This window comes from Balearica regulorum, chromosome 1, assembly GCF_011004875.1.
Source record: "Balearica regulorum gibbericeps isolate bBalReg1 chromosome 1, bBalReg1.pri, whole genome shotgun sequence".
NCBI classification, from domain to species: Eukaryota; Metazoa; Chordata; class Aves; order Gruiformes; family Gruidae; genus Balearica; species Balearica regulorum.
In genome coordinates this window covers 46,934,882-46,956,703 of record NC_046184.1, presented here as the reverse complement: position 1 = coordinate 46,956,703, position 21,822 = coordinate 46,934,882, and the positions used below count along the sequence as shown (strand labels likewise).

At 38.9% G+C, this 21,822-nt stretch overlaps 1 protein-coding gene across 1 annotated transcript; it reads right to left on the bottom strand.

Moving 5' to 3' along the window:
- Positions 1-570: 570 nt before the first annotated feature.
- ALX1 (ALX homeobox 1) lies at positions 571-19,963 on the bottom strand. Its single transcript, XM_075742860.1, has 4 exons — positions 19,696-19,963; positions 17,096-17,400; positions 13,266-13,394; positions 571-1,156 (listed from the first exon to the last, which is right to left on the bottom strand). The coding sequence occupies exons 1-4, from the start codon at positions 19,925-19,927 to the stop codon at positions 836-838; spliced, it is 987 nt and encodes a 328-aa protein (XP_075598975.1). The 5' UTR covers positions 19,928-19,963; the 3' UTR covers positions 571-835.
- Between the last annotated feature and the right edge of the window lie 1,859 nt (positions 19,964-21,822).

Here is a 21,822-nt window from a genome sequence, read left to right as displayed (position 1 = left end):
GTACTATTCCACCCTTTCTTCTAGTCACTAGAGCTTCAACATAGCCCATCTGCAACTTTTCATTTAAACACTAGTTGACTTACATAATCTGCACACATCTTTGAAAACTGTATTGAACACTGTGATCCTGATTTCAGTGATATGTTTGGCAAAAAAACCCATTATCTTTAATAGGAATACACTGAAGTCCATAAAATAAAGGAATACCTTCTATTCTTGTTACTTTAGTTGTGCACTCATGTAACTCCAACGAGCTCAACATAGATTTAGCGAAACAGCAGAGCTGGCTCAGAGCAGCAGCACAGCGCTGAGAAAGTTAGGTCTACAAATTCCACCTACAACATGAACGATCATATATTTCCTTCTCTGCAGGGTGTGCTTAGAGATTTGCTTCACAGTTTTGGTATAATAAATTTATTTTCCTTTGCAGTTGTTTTCTTATGAAGTATTCATTTGTAAAGCGTTACTTTTGTATACAGCACTGCTAAAAACCAATGGAATAGACATATTTGCTTAATAGTTTTATTCTTTTTTGCAGGTTCTATAATCATATTTCATCAACTGGTACAACAAAACATATTTCTATATAAAAACCAAAACAAAGAGGGCTTGTTGAGCTTGATGCATGGTAAATCTATTTGGTTTATTCTTGGTTTATTGTTAAATATTATATTGCATTTGTTTAAGCAGACATTGTGTATATTGTGATTTCTAGCATTCCACACACAGCAGCTTATTGTTGTGTCCTTTAAATATGGGAAATAAAAATGTTTTCAGTTTGCTATTAAAAAAAAAAAAAGAGAAAAAAGGGAAATTAAGAAAGGGTACTGCTATATTACATGGCCCAGGAAATATTGGCAGCATGCTCTTTGGCTTTCATCCGTAGAACTGCAATGCTGGAGGACCTCCTTTCAAACTCCGGCTTGGTTTCAAAAGCATGTCCATTGGTTGCCCCAGAAAGTAAAGAGTCAGTGAAAAAATTATTGAGAGGCACGTGGCTGAACTGATTCTGGTGGTTTGAAAAGCCTGTGTAGCCAGAATCTGTCCGGGGTGAATGGGAATAAGGTGTCATACAGGAGGATGTATCTCGTGGCAGCATGCAGGAAGTAACCACAGAACCGCTAGCCGCATTCCCTGCCCACAGATTGTTCTGAATCTGGAACATATAAAATGAATAAGATTAAATTTAGATAGTTCATCTTTTGTTTTCTGCAATGCTTGGTTTGCTTTCCTTAATACATCCATTATTAGTTCTACTCTAAAACAAGCAACAAGTAATTAACTAGTTCTCTGCAATCATATTAGAAAATACCATGAAGACGTTACTTGAGTCAAAATACTGGATCATTCACTTAAGAGCAAGGGCTGCTGAGTCATATTCCTTGCTCTGTCATCCCTCTGCTCTGTGGCTCTATCCCAAGTGTTTACCATCGAACCTCAGGATGCCATCAGCCCAGCCAGTCAGTAAAAATAGTGGAAGCACACAATGGACTTCAAAGAAAAGTTGTCAAAATAGTGTACAATGTCATAGCTACTTTCACCGTAAAAGCTTCTCCTCATCAGAATTCTTTCTTAGTGTAATGGTAGGAAATGATATAAAAGGGTGAACTAAACAAACCAGGATTTCTCAAATGGCAAAGCCCAACAAGTATTTGCAAACTTAAATATTGAGAAGCCTTGCATAATTACTTTAAGACAAATGAATCCATAAAATACAGGCATGGTTGATAATACATCCAAGAGTTTTTCCTAAAGTTATTTCAAAGATGGTTTTAAGATAAAAATTATTTTCATGATGTTTTTATACGAAATCATACTTGAGGGTATTTCTGTTTCAGCTCTCAGCCCTAACTGGCTGCACTGTGCGTCCCTGGAAAACGTTGCATGACAGACTAGGAGACAAACTTTGTGGTTACCAGCAATGTCTGCTGAAGATCTGGAGTAACCACGTATTCAAGCTTTGATGTGTAGTGCCTTCTATACTTGGCAGTCACTTAAAGCTTCATTCTGAGTCTCAGGCCTTCTCCTATCGTCTGTGTATAGATGCTATTTATGGGTAGGTATTTTTCACTTATTTGTTACTAGATGAACAGACGGAAAGATTTGCAAGGTCTAGCACAAGTCAGCCCCTGTCATTATCTCAGACATTATCTGTCCATTCTTTCATTCCTCCTCTATTCATTTTGCTTTAATCAAACTTCACACTCAGCAGCTGACCTTCTGTCTTTTTAAACTTTATTTCTCTGTCAGTACTGTATGGATATAATTTCTGATATACTCTAACTTCCTCAGTCATTTCTGACTTGCACTCACCATTGTATAAAAGACAGCTTTATATTTCTTCTCCACTTTTTCTTATATTTCTTTCCTGAATGCTGGTTTGTGTTGTTTGGTTTTTTTTTTTAAATGTGCAAATATAATGATACAAGACATTTGTAGCCCTCATTCACAGTACAGAACTTCTCAGCCAGTAACTATATCCATTTCTTTCTGTTTTACTTTGCTAAATTTGTCTTCATCATAAAAAATCTGTTGTCTGTTCAGTGTATCATTGCTCTGATGCACTGGGATTGAGCCCACATGTCTTTGTTCTCTGCTATACATTGAAGTAATTGCAATTACTCTTCAGTTAGCACTGTAAAGTGAATTCCCACTTCAAACTTAATTTTCCCTTCACGTTTCAAATCCATAGACAAAGGAATTTTGGCTTTAAGATATGTGGGTTATCTCTCTAGCTGAGTGATTTTTTTTTTTTTTTCTGCCAAATAGAGGTCAGGGGAAGTAATGAATTATGACAGACACACAGAATGAAAACATGTTTCTAAAGCTGAGTTGTTTTTTTCCCATTGTCCTATTGCTTTGCAACAACACATACCCACCAAACCACCAACAAGCTAAAGGGATAAATTATGGTTCACTGAACTCATCTAGCTGAGATCTAGTGCAGATAGCAAGGATGAGACAGAGTCTTATTTTAAAAGTTAATATTTTGAACAGTTGTACTAGCAGGGGTCATCAGGACCTGACAAACTAATTTGGGCTCCTTGGCAATTTCAGCAGCAAAAAAAGAACCTGTCAATGCTCCATTTTGGTTTCCTGCAGAAGGCTGAGGAAAAGTCACGGTAGAAGCACGTCTCCCCAAACTCCTGGTCTGCCCAACTCCTTGTTCACGCAGACGTGCATACGTACAGGCATACACACACTTCCACACCCACTCACGTGAATGCAGCTTGCCTTTACACACACACACGCGTGCGCACGCACACACGCACAGCTAGTTGGGCACACCTCAGGCATCTGCTCCTGCATATCTTAGGGGGTCTGCTGGGAGGTAATGGAATGAATAAGGTGCCCAGGGAAGGATATCAAGGATTTTTTCCTCCTACTTTTGGGCCTCCTGAGATCTACAGGAGGAAAGAGACTCTACTGAGAGTTTCAGAACTTTCCAGTTCCCATCCTTCCCGCGTCCCTTCAGCAGTTTTTAGAAGACACTCAAACATCAGTCCACAAGACACCCCCCACATTATCCTCAGCTGCCTTATTACTCCTTAATTAACCCACCTGAGCCAGTTTTGACTTATAATCAGACAAACTTTCTTTTGATCTTCAGAGAACAGGTTGTTTATCTGGGGATTAAAGAACATATCTTATCTGGACCTATTCGAACCACTGTCTTGCTTATGAAAGTTTGTTGCATTCAACCACACAGAACGTTCCCAAAGAGAGAAGTACATCTCTTATGACTCAGGATTTGGGGGATTCCTGAGTGTCCTATTGCCTGGGAGGTTTCTCAGATCATAGTACAGATTTACAGAATATGACAAGAAGGAAACAAGAGACCTTGAAAGAGCTGGAAACTATGGTAGTTAAGTATACGGCAACTGGGAAGTCATCCACTAAGACTGACAAGGCTTACTGCCTTCTCACAATGAATGAGTTTGGAGCCACATAGTACGTGATTAGAGAACAGAGGAGAGTAGTAAAGAAGATAGCAGCCGAAAGCCTGTAAGATCCAGAACGTATCTCCACTTTGCTTGGAAGCCCCAGCTGCACACATTCTGTCTTAATCATGAACTGGGAAAATCGGAAACCCTGTCATCCATACAAAAATCGTTATCTTTTTGTTTTGTTTTGTTTTGTTCAGGAACACTAGAAACTTTTAATTGTACTTTATTGTATTTCGTGGTTACATATATGTTTCTTGCAGCAGCAGTGACAGATTAAGCCACTGTTGGGGTTTTCTTTCCCTTTCTTCCTACAAAACAAGTCACCCATTCCTATTTCCATGCTGTTCCATTTCAGTTTGTTTTGCTGATACAACTCTTTACTGAATTGAAACAGGGAGCTGATACAGCTAAAAAAGAATCTGCGGCAGGGAATATATATATATATACATATGTACATATATATACATCTCAAACACATGCACACAGAACCCCATTCTTTTTGATGGTATTTCCAGGCCAAATGGTTAGTCTCAGAACCTTCACAACAGGATAAATTTGCCCAGGGACAGACTAGTTCATCTATGCAGCGTTTAATATGGGGGCTAATTCTGAAGGAGCTCATCATCTCCAAAGCTAACTCACATGCAACAAAGTCTCATTTATCTGACTTACTAAGATTTCTTTCTAAGAAATGCTATGCCAAATGCTGCAGTCACCCAGGCTGCACAGATATAATTATGGGAAGAATTTTCCCCCCCAAAAAAAAATCTGTTTAAATAGAAACAAGCATGAGTTTGCCTTTAATGCAGTCATGATGGGAAGACTTCAAAAGGTTCAGAGGCTCAGTTTGAAAGTGCCCAGTAACCTATGTGGTCTGGAGGTATCACAAAATCACTCTTTCCTTTTCTAGTAGTTTGGTTTGCAGTAAACTAAGTTTAGTACCACCGACTTTCCTGATATTTTTATCCTAGTCAAATCTCTTTCAATTTAACTTCAGCAAGATTGCACAGGTGTAAATGAGAACAGAATTCAGCTGCAAATCCTAAAACATACCAATGTCTTGTTTAAAGAAATATGTGAACAAGCTATTCATTCCTAAAACTTTCAACCTAGGATGGCCTAGGTTTCATCCTTAGAGGAAGGAATCCAAATTAGTAAACTTCAGAAATGCCACAAGATGCTAGGAAAACTTTACATCTTCTCTCATGAGACACTTATGCTTTTCAAAAGAATGTTTCAATACAGTTTTATATTCATTTTAGTTGGTTGAGTGACTTGACTTTTGATATTAGATTTTCATTTCTTAACAAGGACTTTCAACATAAATATCTTGTAGTGAAATTTAGGTGCAGAAGGTATTCCTGTATTAAAAATAAATACAGTAATGTTTTACAATAAGTCAAAATTATCAGACCTTCTTCTGGTATGTTGGAAGGAAAAGGGACATTATGTACATGAATTTAAAGAAAATATTTTTCCTCTTAAACTCTTGTGTGATCCATGAACTATATAAAAGGCAATTCAGAGGCTGTGAATGAGGCTATACATACAGCACATCTCTGGTTTCTGTTAACATCACAAACAACTTGAGCTTTGCTCTTGTGGTTACCATGAAATTACCAGAGCCCTTCAATATATTTACCTACAGTATGTTTTATACACACACACACGCACACACACCCTTCCCAACAGCAAAAAAGAAGTAGGATTTCATAGCTGTGACGAGAACATAACTGGAGAGTTATGGTTGTTAACATGGTTATGATATCATTTCCTAAGCACATGACCTTCTGCTTGACACTGCAGAAGAACATTAGCTGAGGTAATTGGTCATCCCACTTGGTGTCATTCCTTTTTTTCTGTTAAAATTTCAAACTCCTAGAGTTTCAGCCTTCTTACACAGCACCTGGAGAAATCACATAAACTCAAATCTCCAAATGTTCTGAGTTTTACTCTCACTTCCCCAGCTTTGGTTATCCCATCACCAAATGTCTTGACTCATGCTGTTTGAGTCACCTGCCTAACCAGACTGTAATCTGTTTCCAACAAACACACGTGTGAGCACACGCAGCTTCTATTTCAGTGGACATATGGTTTAGTCTTTCACACAGGAAACAAAATATTAACCTCTTTTAAGATCTCTACATATGAAGTAATAAGTTATTACTGTTGTTATATTACATAATATGTGTTATGATATATTATGTTATATGTTGTTATGATTACTCTAGTACATAATTAGAAACTCTACATTGACTCTGTTTTCAGGATGTTCCTGGGCATTGCAAGGGAGACAACACTGGCACTAACTGAAAGGTTGAGAATTTACCTGATTATAGAAAACATATGGATGTCAAAGTGTCATTTGCTAAATTTTTGTCACTCCTCTCTTTGTGTGAAACAACAATCCTTGCACTGCCAGAAAACATCAAACCTCTGCTTGCACAAGGAGCTACTTTAGGCAGATTAAATGCAATAGCTGTTAAACTGCTCAAAACTGCTAGTTTACAACTCATGATCCATAGGCTGTTCCTAGTTCATCAGCACAATTAATTTGGTCTGTCACTCGATACAGTATTTTTTCTGGGGACCTCTTAAGAATATCCAAATTATGGGCACAGTTTTGCCTGTACTTCCCGAGTTTGCAGATTCATAGGTTCTCAGAATAATTTAAACTGAAAAGGAACTCTGGGATTATTATTCCAAACCCTTACTCACAGCTAACTTTGCATTTAGATCAGGTTACTCAAGCTCTATCCAGCCAAGTTTTGAGTAGCTCCAGCTACAGAGATTCAATAGCTTCTATGAGTAACTTGTTCCAAGGCTTTACCACTCTCACTGGAGTTTTTTTCCTTTATATCTAGACAGAATATTTCTTGGTGTAATTTGTGATCATTTTATAGGAGCCATTGGACCTAATGAACATGTGAAGATCATCTGTACTGTACGGGGTTCAGGTGCACATGAGACCTGCAGCACACCATTTTCAGATATGTCCATAAAGTGCAAGTTGTTCTTTGGTAGTGAGAGGCTTAATGCTTCAGCTCTAAAATATGTGATATACCCATTCAGTCCACATTTAGGCCTTACATATGGTGAACAAAATAAAAATCTTTTAATTTGATTCCATGTTTAACAAATGTGCTAAGGTGCAAAATAATGGAGGATTTGAAAAGTCATTAAGCTTTCATTCTTTTACGGGATTTTTGCAGATAAACTTCTCCCTACTGCAATCTCAGGGCCAGTTAGTTACACTAAGAATTAATTATATTTCACTTCTATGATATAGTTAAAGACAGAATTTAATAATTTGAGAAATATCATTAAAAAGAAAAAAATAATTTTCCTTATAATTAAGCTAAAGTCACTCAATATAATTCGTGAAATATTTCATATTCACGAAATATTTCATATTTCACGAAAAAAAATAATAACAAACTGAACAGTGAGACTGTGAGGAGGACCACATACAGAGATGGTTTAGAACCAAGAGAAAATAGAAGCACAGTGCACAAACTACTTCGTGTGGAACAGACACCACCCAAAAAGATTAGAAGTGCTCTTCTTGTTGGAAGATCAGCCACAGCAGTGCAACAGTCAGCACATGTGCAGCAAGCAGCACACCATGCAGGTGGTGGCCCAGCCTGAGCTCCACACTGTCACAGCTAGACAGCATGAGTATATGATAAAACTTCTTTGAAGCTAGCTCAGACATGTCTACCACATCTACTCCTACTTAATCAGTGTACCCATAGCCTTAATGAACTATTGTGATTAACTGTCATTTATATGTCTACTACAGTTAAAAGAATTTTTAAGTCATATAACATGTGGTGTCTAATATATGCCATATGAAAGATTTAATTGGAGCATGTAACTTTGATTATTGCTAATGAGAATTACCCATATGTACTAAGGCTAGAACAGAACTGTAATGATGATCCAAGGACTTAGTACATAACACATGTATACTGATACCACTTCTACACTCTTTGATTGCCAAAACAAATCATGTGATGCCATGCTGTTCAACATATTTAATTTGATTTATCAGTCTGGTGTATGGAATGTAAACTTCAGCCTCTTCCTTCTTCTATTTTTGAGATTTCAACATTCTCCCTTCTGTCTACACCCTCTGTATCAGTCCAGTTCCCATACCTTTGAAATGCTTTTGTCTCCTCAGGATTCCCACCTGCACTAGGCTGGGTTGTTCCACCAAAGAAAAAAATTAAATTCAGTCCTAGCCAAAGCAAAAGAAGCAAACAATACATTTCACATGTGATAATAAGAGGGAAAGTATAATGGTGTGACAGGTCAAACCCTTTCAAAGGAAGTTGGAAGAACAATGACAACAAATGAACTAGACTCAAGGAACAAGCAAGATGAAAAGATATAAAGTATGGAAAGAGCCTAGGTGGGGCAAAAATGTTGCCCCTTATATCTGCTTTTGAAGAATACAATTTAATATTTATTTACCTATTGATGCACTTACATTTATAAAGATAACATCTTTATAAATTTAACTCATACAGGGAAAGTTGGAGGTCTGTGTGATAATAGCGTAGGCTTTTGATCAAATTTCACTCTCGTGTGTGTAAATAAGGAGGGGATAAAAATGAAATTTTGTCTCAGGTTTTTTGGTCCCTTGTTACTTCTTATATTTAAATATTAAATCCGACAAGGTCAAGTACCCTTTGTAACATTAGCTTCCTCACTAGGCATAGGACAGCAAAAGCAGTCAAGACCAATAAGGTAAGAGAAGCACAGGGCTAAGCAACCTTTTTATTGTTCCTCTCCCAACACATAATATATAGATCCATCTAAGATAACTATAAATGTCTGCAGCTGAACCTGATGTCTTAGGCATCAGAGAAAAAAAAAATAATTTTTAGAGATCATCTTACCTATTTTATACCTTACACTTCAGGAAGATAAAACTTAATTGACCAGATTTTCACCAACTTTAAAGGGAAACCATTTCTGGCATAAAGGTCCCTTTGGTTAAGTTTCCTAAACATAAGTGTCTAATATTTATCTGACCACCAACTGCCTCCCCTGAAGGGTGCATCCTTCTTGTAAATCCTATTCATCAGCCCTGTAACCATGTCTCAGATATCCTAAGACATCTTTAGTAACACTAGACATTGTAGTTAAGTGACTGAATCAAGTACTGCTTGTTTACTAACATTTGCTCAGATGAGTTGAAGTAAATGTCTCCATGAAGTGAATCTGCATTCATTTCCCCACTGTTGGTAAGCTGCCTCTTAGCTTTCATGCCATCAGCAAAATATTGCTAGTTAATGAGGCTCAAAGTGTCTGGGATAAGAGTTTTAACCAGTGAATTCTTTTCTGAGTGTGCTTAAGATGACTTAGAACACAAAGCGTTGCATCTGCAAGAGAAACTTGAAGCTTAAATACTGAAACTAATGAACCCGAAACCTTTTACTAAAATGAATGAAAAGTACTGTATATAATATTTTCCTAGAAAAATCTAATTTTCAACATAATGTCAAAAGTTAAATTTTTCATCTGAGTGAAAATTTAACAACATTGTGATATTTTTATTGTTAAAGCCTAAAAAACCCCATGTGAATAACAGATGATTGTCCTGGAGTATTGTACTAACTGTGCTCCTCTGCAATCCAGGTGTTGCCAGTATAATTAATAGAAGAGGTATGTGTGCAGAATTTGGACAGTTTAGGAGATGGTAAACTTGGCAGCCAGCTGAGCAACTATTTTGCAACACTATGAAACACCTAAAGTCAACATACTGTAAAAATAATTAAGGTTAGACTGAGTTAGCAAAGCAAACAATTATGATCTAAGGAAAAAAAAAGAGTTTATTACCATTTTGAAGATAAAGATGTGTAATTTAATAGCAAAATTAGACTGGATTAAAAATTGGGATTTGACCAGACCATCTCCAGAGGTCTCTTCCAACCTCAACTATTCTCTGATTCAGAGCCAGCCTTCTATCTGAAATAACTTGAGAAGATAATTTCCTCACAGGAAGACCTTGCAGGTTTATATAGCCACAGAGTGCATAGCAGCATCATGTTATTAATTTGTATTTGATGAAGATAATTGGTGAAGAGACTAAGCAGGGGTCTCCATACCCTCTGCTGACTGCAAAAGAAACTGATGTTTCTGCTGGAATGCGAGTGGGATGTCTGTTTTGTGAACATATCCATGGTGGCGGCTCAAAACAGAAATCTTCAGACTGCAAATTCATATAATGAACACCAGAAATTCACATTTGTTCCTGTTCCTTCTGCCACACAGTAGTAAATACCTCAGCTTGATTTCATCCTTTTTCAACATTCATGCTATATTTTATGCCATCAACAGGGAGTCTATTTTCCTGCATGTTAATAAAGGCTTCATAAAAAAGCTCTAGTGATCTCTGTTCCACAATTCTCAAGAAAAACTATGTACTTAAAAGTATGGCAAAGATTATCTAATATTTACTGATGTCAGTGTCACAATAAGAATGTTTGTACACAGAGGTGAAAAAAAATAGGAAAAAAAAAAGAAAAGGGTAAAAAGGATATTTGATGTCTTTTCTTGCATTAACTACACTGAAATAATGGAATTGTTTGGGAATTTGATCTATATAACACTAAAATCAAACATGCAGATACCAATTTTACATACCTCTTTCTGCCTGAACTGTGGGATAGATTAATGAGTTTGTAGCAAGTCAGGTACTGTATATTTATTTTACATATCTGAGTCACTTATAAATGGGCACCTAGTTCAAAAGACATGAATGTAGAGATGTTAGTGATCATTATGTTTTAATACAGATTTTCATTGTCTCAAGCATTCTTACTGGAAATGTTATGTATGTGATACAGACATGGTTCTACTGAAGATGAGGATTTAAGAATGTGAAACTATGAAGAATTACCACCAGGTTAGCAAGACCGTGAAATCGCATTGACTGTTCCGTGATAATTGCCTGGATACCTACTCATATTCCAGCATACAGCAAAGCAGCCACCTTCTTCACTAAGGAGTAAGACTCCTTCTCTTTATCATGTAGCCAAACTATGCATGCAAGCACTAAACTGGAATAGCCAATGTAAAGTGGACTCACACCTTCATTTAGGTCCTTGTTCCTGTTCGTGAAGTGCTGTACAACACAACACAATTTTCTTGTGCAGGTAACCAGACTCAATTACATGTTTGTGTCTCTCTGTTTACCTGCAGTGTGTTAGTCTGTGATTGTAGGTGAGTACTACATATTTATGTTTATGAATGACCATACATTTTATATTTCTACACATTCTAGAGATGCTTTATTTAAGATTACGGTACCAACATTTCCATTTCAATCTCCTGTTTTTAAGAACATATAAATTAATGTTAGAAAGTTTTGCTAGGCTGAAACTTAGTTGTGCCATCAGCCTCAGAAAGATGAGGTTTAACAAATTTGTAAATAGAAATGCAATTAATTCACTTGTCATTTTTAACAATATGAAAGTATAGAATTGATATTTCATTGGGTTTAGATTTTTGTGGATGGTATTCTGTAATTCAAAAGTGTTTCTTTTTAAGAAAACATTAATTTTAGGACAACAATTTTAGGTGCTTACCAATGACTTGCATTATTCCATTGTCTTATGCTAATGAAACTTCTGTTGATTGGGAAAGTTTGTAGACGAACTCCTACTAAAAATACAAGATGACCTTGGAGACACAAAATTTAGTCTAGAGAACTGAATCAGGGCTAGCAAGCCCAAAACTTAAGTACCATTCCTTGTATCATCTGTTGTGATAAATCTGAAAGGCCCTCAAAAGATACTTGAACACCTTGAGTGAGATCTGTGAGTGACTGTGCATCTATGTGTCTTTGTGAATCTGCCTAGGAGTGTGTAAGGTCTTTTTGCACACCTCCACCTAGGCAGGTGTCAAACAAGTATTGTGTCCTACTTAAACACAGACTGTATCATGCAGTGGTTGCTGATGTAATTGGGGCTAATGCACCATTACGTTATAAAATAAAAACAGGCAGACTGATAAGTGCCACCAGATCCGATAATGGTTGTGCCCATGTTGTGAGCTGCTGGAACACAAGCCAGCTCTGACCTGAGCACCAAACCTAAGAGCATGCAACCTTCTCAGAGGTAAAGCACTGTAAGCTGGGTAGATGACACATGGACCCGAGGCCTCTGGTTCAAAGCTAATCACATTCAGCCAACGCAGAGCACAACCAAAGCAAGCTCACATAGACATAGCCAGTAATATTTTTTTTTTTTTTTAATTTGAGTATATTCCTAAGGCTGTCACAGACCCTGTCACCTAATGAACTAGGAGAACACCAGGACACCATCAGTGGAAGGAGTCTATCACAGGAATCCATACGAAGATTTTTGCTTTGCATGGTCCTTTTTTTGTTGTTTTGTTTTGGTTTTTTTTTAAATTAAGTGGTAAAAGCAATGAGAAGCTAGAGACATGAAAAACAATGGCTTCAGAATAAAAGTATTCAATGTACTAAAACAAGCAAGCAGAAAAACAATAGCAGAGAGTGAGGCAAGGCAGTAAAGCAAAGGACTAGAGAAAAGAAGTAGAAGATTATGATCTTATTACACAGTATATCTTACTATATACTAATAGAGAATTGAAAAAGAAAAAAAATAAACTACTACTGTCCAAGAGAGCTTTCTTATCTCTCTGCCTCCCTCTCCCAGCCCTATACATTCAATTCTGATTGTACATGGCCATAATATGATTTCATGCTAGTAGAAGACTTGTTGTATTCAGTTGTCTATTGAGGTCCATATAGAAATGGTGCATGTTTAATATATCAGAAGGAAGTTGCTTAGAGATCACATACTTTGTGCCTTATCTTACTAAAGCATACAATGCCAGAGTTGTTAAGACAGTCGTGCCTGTGAATATAAATGTTACTGCGGTCAAAATTACATCATTCCTGTCAATATCAATGGGTCTAGACTTCATCCAGAATTTGTGTGTGGACCTAAAAGTGATTAAAATCCCCACACAGTTTTACGTGCCAAAAAGACTTAGCTGCACAACCATATTTCCAGCCATTCTCAGCGCATAACTTACGGAAAACGCCACATCTCACGAGATGATTGTTTTTTTTTAAAAAAAATACTTGTATTTTAAGAGTTCATTATTCATATTGGATGTCAGAACTGTTGTTCACAGTGGCATGTCCTGTCAACGTGTCTAAAGAACACAGAAAGCTAAACACAGGAAAGTCTTCATGCATCTTCTGTGCACATGTGTGCCTAAGGATGGAAGAGAAGGTAAATGTAGAACCAAAGTACTACTTGGTCTTTACCATACCTGCGGGTAGCTGTCAGTCCTTGGAAGAACAGATATGTCATAGGTGGCAGCAAAATGGCTCTTAGCTTGCTGGATCTGACCATAGCGTTCTCTTTTCCTCCATTTTGCTCTTCGATTCTGGAACCAAACCTATAATGTATGAGGAAACAATCATCAATGTAAACTCAATTACATACTGTGCAAAGAGTTTTAGAAAAAAGCCAAGAGATTTTTGACAGTAGCTTTGAAAAAATTCTGTTTATCTAAGAAAGGGAAGTTCTCTGCCTGAGGATGAATTTCTTGCAGTTTCAATCTTCTCAATGTCAGACCTGCTTAAGTTATTTCTGGCTATTTTAAAAGTAGATATTATTTCCTTTCTAGTGTCTAAAAAAAAAAAAAAAAAAGCAAAGGAAAGATCAATCAAGTCTGTCAGGCAGTACTAATTTTGACAAAGTTCAGTTCTGTAGAGGAAAATCACCAAGTAGCAGCAAGTCAAATTATAAAGAAACTTTCTCTTAATTTCACATGCCAACTGACTTGATATGACTACCTATGATCTGCCTCCTAGAGGTATACAAAATCTTTGTCAAATGCATTAATGAAAAGGCAGGAAAAGCTGCCACTAGGACAGAAAAAGTTTTTCTAAGGCTAAAAGAGCAGGGAGAGAATAAAAAATCATGAGATCACAGACAGTTTTAAAACTATTGTGACATTTTTTCACATTTACATTAGGCGATATCTATGTTTCTGACAATGGAAAACTAAAGAATGGCACTTTATGTTTAGACTATGAAATAATTTAGACCTGAAACAATGCTTTCTTGTCAACTAAAAGCTATTTTCTTTATGCTAAAATAACCTTTGGACTGTTCTGTAATATTTTGAGTGTTGGATGTTGTCTCAAAACCTATTATATGCACATTTCTTGCTGTGACTTATATATGTCATTGTCCTGTGGTCTTTAATTATTTTTTTTTTCTTTCAAACATTAGTTTGGCTAAGACTTATTTTGATGAATTAAAGGGATTTCTAAGAAAAGTAACTGTTCCTGTATAAAAGTAATATTATTCAACTAAGTCTTTATTGTTCAGCTATGAGCAAACTCATTCCAACTCTTTTTAAAGAAGTCACACTACTTACAGAAACATTTTTATTTTTTTTATGGAAACAGTGCCATTGGTTAGTCTTCTTGCTAAATGGATTGTGAATCCATTTGGATAGATACATACATGAATAGATTTTTGTTGTTGTTGTTGTTATATAGACACTGCCTGTGGATCCTATTTCAAGGGATATTTTCTGATCCCTGATGGTGGGATATTTAAAATAACACTGTTTGGTTTGTTATTCAGTTTTTGCCTTGATCTTTGGAGAACTCAACTGTCCTTTGATGCTGTTTAAGCAACCAGGGCATAATTTTGCTCATTTTCATTCCCAAGGACTTGTTGAAAATTTAGTATGTGCAATCTTTTAAAACGTACTGGGCAATCAAAGCAAGGCCCATGCATGTAGCTGCTGAGTGTATATTGTCAGGGACCTTGATGGTAAATTTGTATTATTTATGATGCCTGAGGCTCAGCAAAAAAAGAAAAGAAAAGGAAAGGGGAAAAAAAATTTCTCCTGTCTCCACAGGAGGCATCAAGAACACGCTAAGGGAATTTAGTAATGAGGCTCTTTCATTGAAAAAAGACCTTGACAATCTCCTTAAAATGGGTGCCAATTACTTCACTGACATGCAGCAGGAAAGAGAACAACTTAGATAAATTAGGTTCAGGTTGGCTCTCTCTGCATGTATGCAGGACAAATATTAAATTGGATCTTGATGAAATGGCGGTGAAGGGAAATGTGGGTAAGGTATCCAGCTGATCACTCTGCTAAACTAAATCAAACAATTTGCTTGAATTTATAGTAACTAAACGAGAAAAAAAAGCACACATTTTTTTCCTTTGACAATCCCCCAAAATGTTTCTGTTTACATCACTTTACTAGAAACTGACTCTTGGCAGAGATAAAGTAACCATTTGCCTCCACAAAGCAATGTAAAAATCTGCTGCTTGTTATCCTTGAATTGCCAGATGCTTGCCTCTAATGATGTAAGGCCTTTTAAATTGCTTAATCTTGTGATGGAATACTGTTGCTACTCTGGATAAAAATGATCACCATTTCCTTTCATATTTAGCATATGAGAAATGCAAAGATCAGTTATCTTTTAAGAAAGGGGAGAACATGTTTAAATAAAATAGAAATAGATATTCTGTGAAAGTCTGGTGCAGACATATATGTTTTCACATCTACTCTCTTATTTTTAATACTTTTACCATATGAAGCTTCTAAAACTTAGGAAAAAATGTGATAAAAAGTTTGTTGATACATGTTAGTCCAATTCTCCACTTCATGTTCTGACAATTTATTCTTGAAGTAGTTCTCATTATTCCAGAATTATGGAAATGTAAGAACAGTGTTTAACATTATGCAAGTTTTTTTGTTTGGGTTGGGTTTTTTGTATTTTTTTTTAGGTCAAGACTAAATCCTAATGAATGGACGTCATACTTGGAAAACTGTACCAAATTCAGAGGGAGAGGGATTGCACAGAGCCTGAAGAGTTAAAAGCCACTGAACTAAATTCCATCGGCATCACTGATACTGTATCGATATAACTGACACACAATTTTGGACTCTTTTCTGATGACAACGGTGAGTATGCTGCCTGGTTGAATAGACATGAAAAGAACAGTTCTTTATAAAATTAATTAGCTGAGTTTGTTTCTGAAAGTGATCCTGGTTTAATTGCAGTTGTATGCATGTGCACTGACGTCTATGTCTTTATATGCATGTGCGAGTATGTGTTTAATTACAAGTTGTGAAGTTGTTATCATATTCAAGTCACTAAATTAAAAAAATTAATCCCAGTCTATAAGAATCGACAGGACTGCTATTCCCTAAATTGAAATGATGAGTATTACCAGAATGGAGAAGATCTCTAAAAATAGGATCAACTCACAAAATGCAGCTCACACCCTTTTCTAAGGGAAGATGTCTGAACGGGGGAAGGGCTGCATTTCCTGGATATTTAGCTTCTTTTCTCACCATTGCACATCCAAAGCCATAAATATTGTTGAGATTACTGTACGAGCACATACTGAATGAATCAACTTTGTATGCAGTTAAGATACTCAAATACTGCACTAAGTGGTCAACAGTACATTTCATTCCAAAAATTAGAATAACATGATCAATCGGTTATGCAAGTTTAAAAACGGGCAGATGTACTTCCCATTTTTGTGATTTTTAAGCTCGTTCCATACAACAGAGATGAAAGGATTACGTCCTTGCTCTACACAAACACACAGGCACACATATATTTATACACATCTATGTATGTGCAGTTTCACTACATACTCTTTGGATCTGAACAAGGAATGTGATTATATTGTAGATTGTACTTTTCATGCCGTAACACACACAGAATCCTCTGCGGTCGAGTTCTACATTGTCAACAGTCTGAACTACATGCAACATATCTCTTTAATGGGATCTTTACACGTAACACTTTATGTATTCACTGCCTGGAAATCTGACAGTAAAACAAGACTACTGGAAATCAAGACTGCTTTACTGTTGATGTAGTTTTCTCATCCTTTAAACAAGTTTCTAGAAGAGCAACACAAGCTATTTAAAAAAATAACAAGTTATTTTAGTACTGCAGCATAACAGTTCATATCCATAAAGAAATAAAGCAAAACGAGCTATTTACTTTAGCTTTATGGGCTTTTGTACAATCCCCAAGAGTGTCATTTACCAGTTCCTACAATGCACAACTTGTCATGGAAATGCTGAAGTTTGGTTCCTACCTGGACTCTGGCCTCAGTGAGCTCTGTTCTCAGAGCTAGCTGTTCTCTTACATAGACATCAGGGTAGTGAGTTTTCTGGAACACTTTCTCCAGTTCTTCCAGCTGCAAACTGGTGAAAGTTGTTCTGTGTCTCCTCTTCTTACTGCTGGAGACATTGCTGTCACACTTATCGCCAAGTTCATCCAGTTCCCCCTTCTCCTGCATCCCTTTCACCGGAGACATCCTGAGATTGTTGCAATTGTCCATGGGCCTGTTCAGGTCTGTGTGAAGAGGCTGTCCTTCCACTTTAGTAATCCCATAGTTCACTGTACACGAGGTGGGGGATGGAAATAACCGGTTAAAGGGGGGGGGCGTTAGATTCTAGAGTTCATATAAAACACAAGGAACCAGTTTTTATCTGGCTGTGTATTTCTATATGAGATCGTGGAAGAGGAATCTGTAACATTAACCACAGACAGAGTAAAAGTATTACATCGCATTGAATTTGAACTGAGAATTGTATCTCAAAATATCATCTAAAATCTTTCAGTGTAAGGGGACTCCGTGAGAGCACTTGAATACTTTTACTCTGCCACTAAAGTGGTTAATAATCCATGAAATCAACTTCGACTAGAGTTGCACAGATAAGGAATCTTAGCCCAAAACAGATTTTCATATAAGTGGCATAAAGCTATTGACAAACGTGCCTTTAAATTTGGAAGCAGATGTAAAAAACTCTATTTCTATGAAAATACAAAATAACTGTGAAGTAAACTAAATAGCTGTAAACTGACAAACCAAGAAGCAATAAAACCGAAAATTAACTTCACTTTACAGACGCAACAGATTCCATATACCTTCTCTTGGATTTGTAAAGTGGAATTGTTTCCAATTAACTTTGTTATGGTTACAAAATACAGAGAGTTTCTGCAAAATGTTAACTTATTTAAAAAGATCGTTTCATATACTTTGTATGAGGATTGCAGGAACTATTTGTCTTTAGGTAAAATCTGAGTGGTAGAGATAAGAAATATTTCTCTGTAGCTTCTTAATAAGAAATGAAAACATTTCCTATATTTTTTTTTTATTTTTACATATCTCACATCATTGAAGAAGTCATGCGATATGTTACAGGATTCAAAAAGGTCCGATTTCTTTTTTTCTCTCAGAAACAGGCAAAAAAAAGTTTAAAACTCTATTGAAATTAAAATCTCCAAAGATGGCATGTAACATACGATAAGAAGCTTGCTTTGGGATTTTCTCACATTCTCAGTAATTTCTTTTCTTTCAGTCCGAGCTGATTTTAACCAAACACAATTTTTAGATACTTACCATCAATACATACGTAGATAGGAAATGCCCCAAAGCCCCCAAGGCACACATTAAATAAGCTAATTAAGAAAAACTTCTACGTATAAATCAATTTTCTCTAGTTCTTTTTAAGTTGCACTTGCAGAAATCTGTCATTATTTCTTAAAAACTGTTTCATACAAAAAGGATGTTGTAAAAAAATACTTCAATGCCTATATGAAGTAAGAAAATGTGAGATATTGTTAGTCTCGTTATCGCAGCTGATCTTAACCATGTTTTCCGATTCTGCTAGGAAAATATTTTTTTTTATATTTTTTTTCTATACCTGATTTATATCATGTTGGAATAATGGGGAAAAATTAAATTGTTTCAAAAACCAAAACATTCCACATTCGCCTTGCCGATCAGCTAGAAAAAAACCCGATATCTAACAGTGCTGTTTGAATTACCTGAGTCGTTTTCGCCCAGTATGAAGAATCACTGTTACACACTATTCAGTAACACAGCAAAAAGAAAGCCCCACCGTCCTCGCAGAGCGTTATTTGAAAGAACCAAACGTGACCAAGTGGCCTTCCGTTCCCACCCTGTAACGGTACCTCGCCGGCAGAGACCCGGACGTGCCCGGTGTGCCGCGGCCACCGACACCCGGGGCTGCGTTTTCCGAGGAAGTTGCCGGGTGAAAACGCCGCTGCCGCCGCGGGGGACGCCGCACGCCGGCCCCGAGCCTCGGCGCCGCGGGGAGCGGCCGGGGGGGGCGGCCGGCGACGGGGCCGGGGCCGCGGCAGAGCCCTCCCGCACCCGCCTGGCCCCGCCGGCGGCCGCCGCCGCTCCGACTCCGCGGCCCTTCCCCCGCGTCCGTTCTCTCCCCCGCCGGCCTGTCGGTCCCCCGGGCGGGCGGCCCCGGGGCCGGGCGGGCTGTGCCTGCGTGCTCGGCGCTCCCGCGGTGGCGGCGGGGACAAGCCGAGGGAGCCTGCCCGGGGCCGGCAAGGCAGGGCGGCAGCCGGAGGGGCAGCACTGGGAAGAAAAGAGCGCTTCGAAGTAGGCGATCGTCTTTTCCAGTTGGTGGTGGTGGTGGGGATGGTGGGTTTGTTTGTTGGATTTATTATTATTATTATTATTATTATTATTATTATTATTAATTATTATTATTATTCACTACTACCTGACAGCCCCTCTCATGCCAGAACGCAAAGGCTGCGCAGCTGCCATTGGTCTCCCCCTGGGCAGGCAGGAGAAGCCCTGGCCTCCCGTGCACATCTCCAGGGAGAGCAAAGCACAGGAGGGAGAGTAAGCCTGGAATGGCGACTCACCGTTGTTGTCCTGGCAGGGTGATGTCCTCTCCAGCCTCACATGATGCTCAGCCCTTTGCAGAGGGTTGAAGGCCTGCACGCATTTGCTGCCTGACGTTTTGCTATAAAAGGACTCATTGTCCAAAGTTTCCATAACGTGCTCCAAAGTGCCTCCTGCTCCCATGTAAAAGTCACTGTTCTTGCTCGGCTGGCTCTTCAGGGCAAACTTCTCGCTCAGAAAATCCATAATCATCTAAGGCTGCTTGAGAGCCTCTTCCCTAGACAGAGGCTGGACTGTGAGCCAGGGAGGAGGGAGAGTGGGTGAGTGGATGGGAGGGAAGGAAGGAGGGAGGGAAAGACGTTTAGAGCTCAGGGAGCTGTTTTGCCTCTGAGCCTTTGATTTGTCTTGTCTTGAAAGGGGGAACCCGAAGTTGCTTTTATATCTTGAAGCTCAGCAGGGCTCCTTATGCAACCTCCCATTTCTAATGAATATGAAAATAGGCAAGCAGCGTAACTCCACCCCAGGTCCCCCAAGACCTAATCCCAACACAGGAGGGAGTTCCAGGCCCATTTTCGACAGACAGACACATTTCAGACAGACAGACATACACAGGCGTGTGAGTAGGGTGAGGGGAGTCGGGGAGGGAGAGAGGACACATGCAAAGGACATTTTCCCTCTGCAACATATTCACATTTCTCCAGGGATCCTGGAAGAGAGAGTAATCCCTCGCTTCCCTCCCTCTCCCCCCCAGGTCCCCGAGAGGCTTAGAGCAAGGTAATTTCAGGGGCACATACCCTCAAGTAAAGGATCTTCTTTAATCAATTTGACTGATTCCTCGGTAGCTTCAGTCCTGTTCTCTGAAGCTGTAAAATTAAGAACCGGTGTTCCTTCTTTATTAAACAGCTCAGAAGTTTGGTCCTAGAGCTAAAGAAAGAGAGAAAGAAATATTATAGGTGGTTGTTTGTGTAGCAGGAATGGAAAATATTGGAGCTTAAAACTAGAAATCTCTCACATCAGAAACCGGCCTAAAAGAGAATTTGGCTATCAAATAGACCTCCAGTCTGCCTCTGTGTGTGCAAAGCAGTTAAAACGAGTCCTGTATTTAAAACCTCCTGAAGTATTATCACTACCGACTTGGGGGGAAAAAAAAAGTTTCTAAATGAAAGTATTAAAACAGAGTCTTAGGTAATAAAAAGAAAAAGAAATGAGCCATATAGGCATGCATTCCTCTGGATATTGAAAAAGCGCGTGGTTTTCACCCAAAGTGTGAGCTTTGAAGTGTTGAATTCCTTGGTCCTTTTGCACATAGACAGGATTTAAAACACAGGCAAGAGAGAGATAGGGAATTATTTGGGAAAGGCCCAAATTATGGAAAAGAGCTGTTCCCTGCTTCCCGGTGAAAGGAGTACTCGTTGGAGTAAAATAAACCCGAGTCTGCAATCAGTTCAGACGAGTATTTCAGCATCGTGGGCCCGAGCTTGTCTGTTCTATTAAGGCTATTTTAGAAATGAATTCAGTGGGCCCTTCCCCCACGTCAGGGGAGAAGAAGTGACGCTTTAATGAGCGGTTGAAGTGTAGGTGCGGTAATGGCCAGCCGGGACTGCTGAGCATCTTAGAGACCTTTCCTGTGAACCCAGCCAAAGGTGAAGAGAAGGCCACTTCAGGTCTGGTGTATTTCCCGGCGAGCAGCTCCTCTTCTTCTTCAGCTGGTCTCTAGCCTGGTATTTCGCGGAGAAAGGAGTAGCTAAGTGAGGGATGCTTGTTTCAGCTACAGTCGAGTAGCTGCGGGCATCACCCCACACACGCACACGCACAACATGCCCTTCCTTGCCATCCCGCAAGGCAGGGCTGCCACCGCCGCATCTCCGTCCCGTTTTCCAGCGCTACCTGCCTCCGACACCGGCCTGCGGGCTGCGGGAGGCGCGGAGCCCGGGAAGGCTGCCCCGCCGGCCCCCGCCGGCCCCCGCCGCCACCCCCGCAGGGATGCGCGGCCCCGCCGGGGGAGAGCGCAGAGTTGGCGCTCGGGGACTCGGTGTGGTTGGGGGTGTCTACGGGGATGGGGGTGCTGCTTTGCCCGCCTGTGGGGAGGGAGAGGTGGAAGAGGTTCCCGTAAGCTCCCGGGAGAAGGGGAAGGGGTTGCGGAGGGC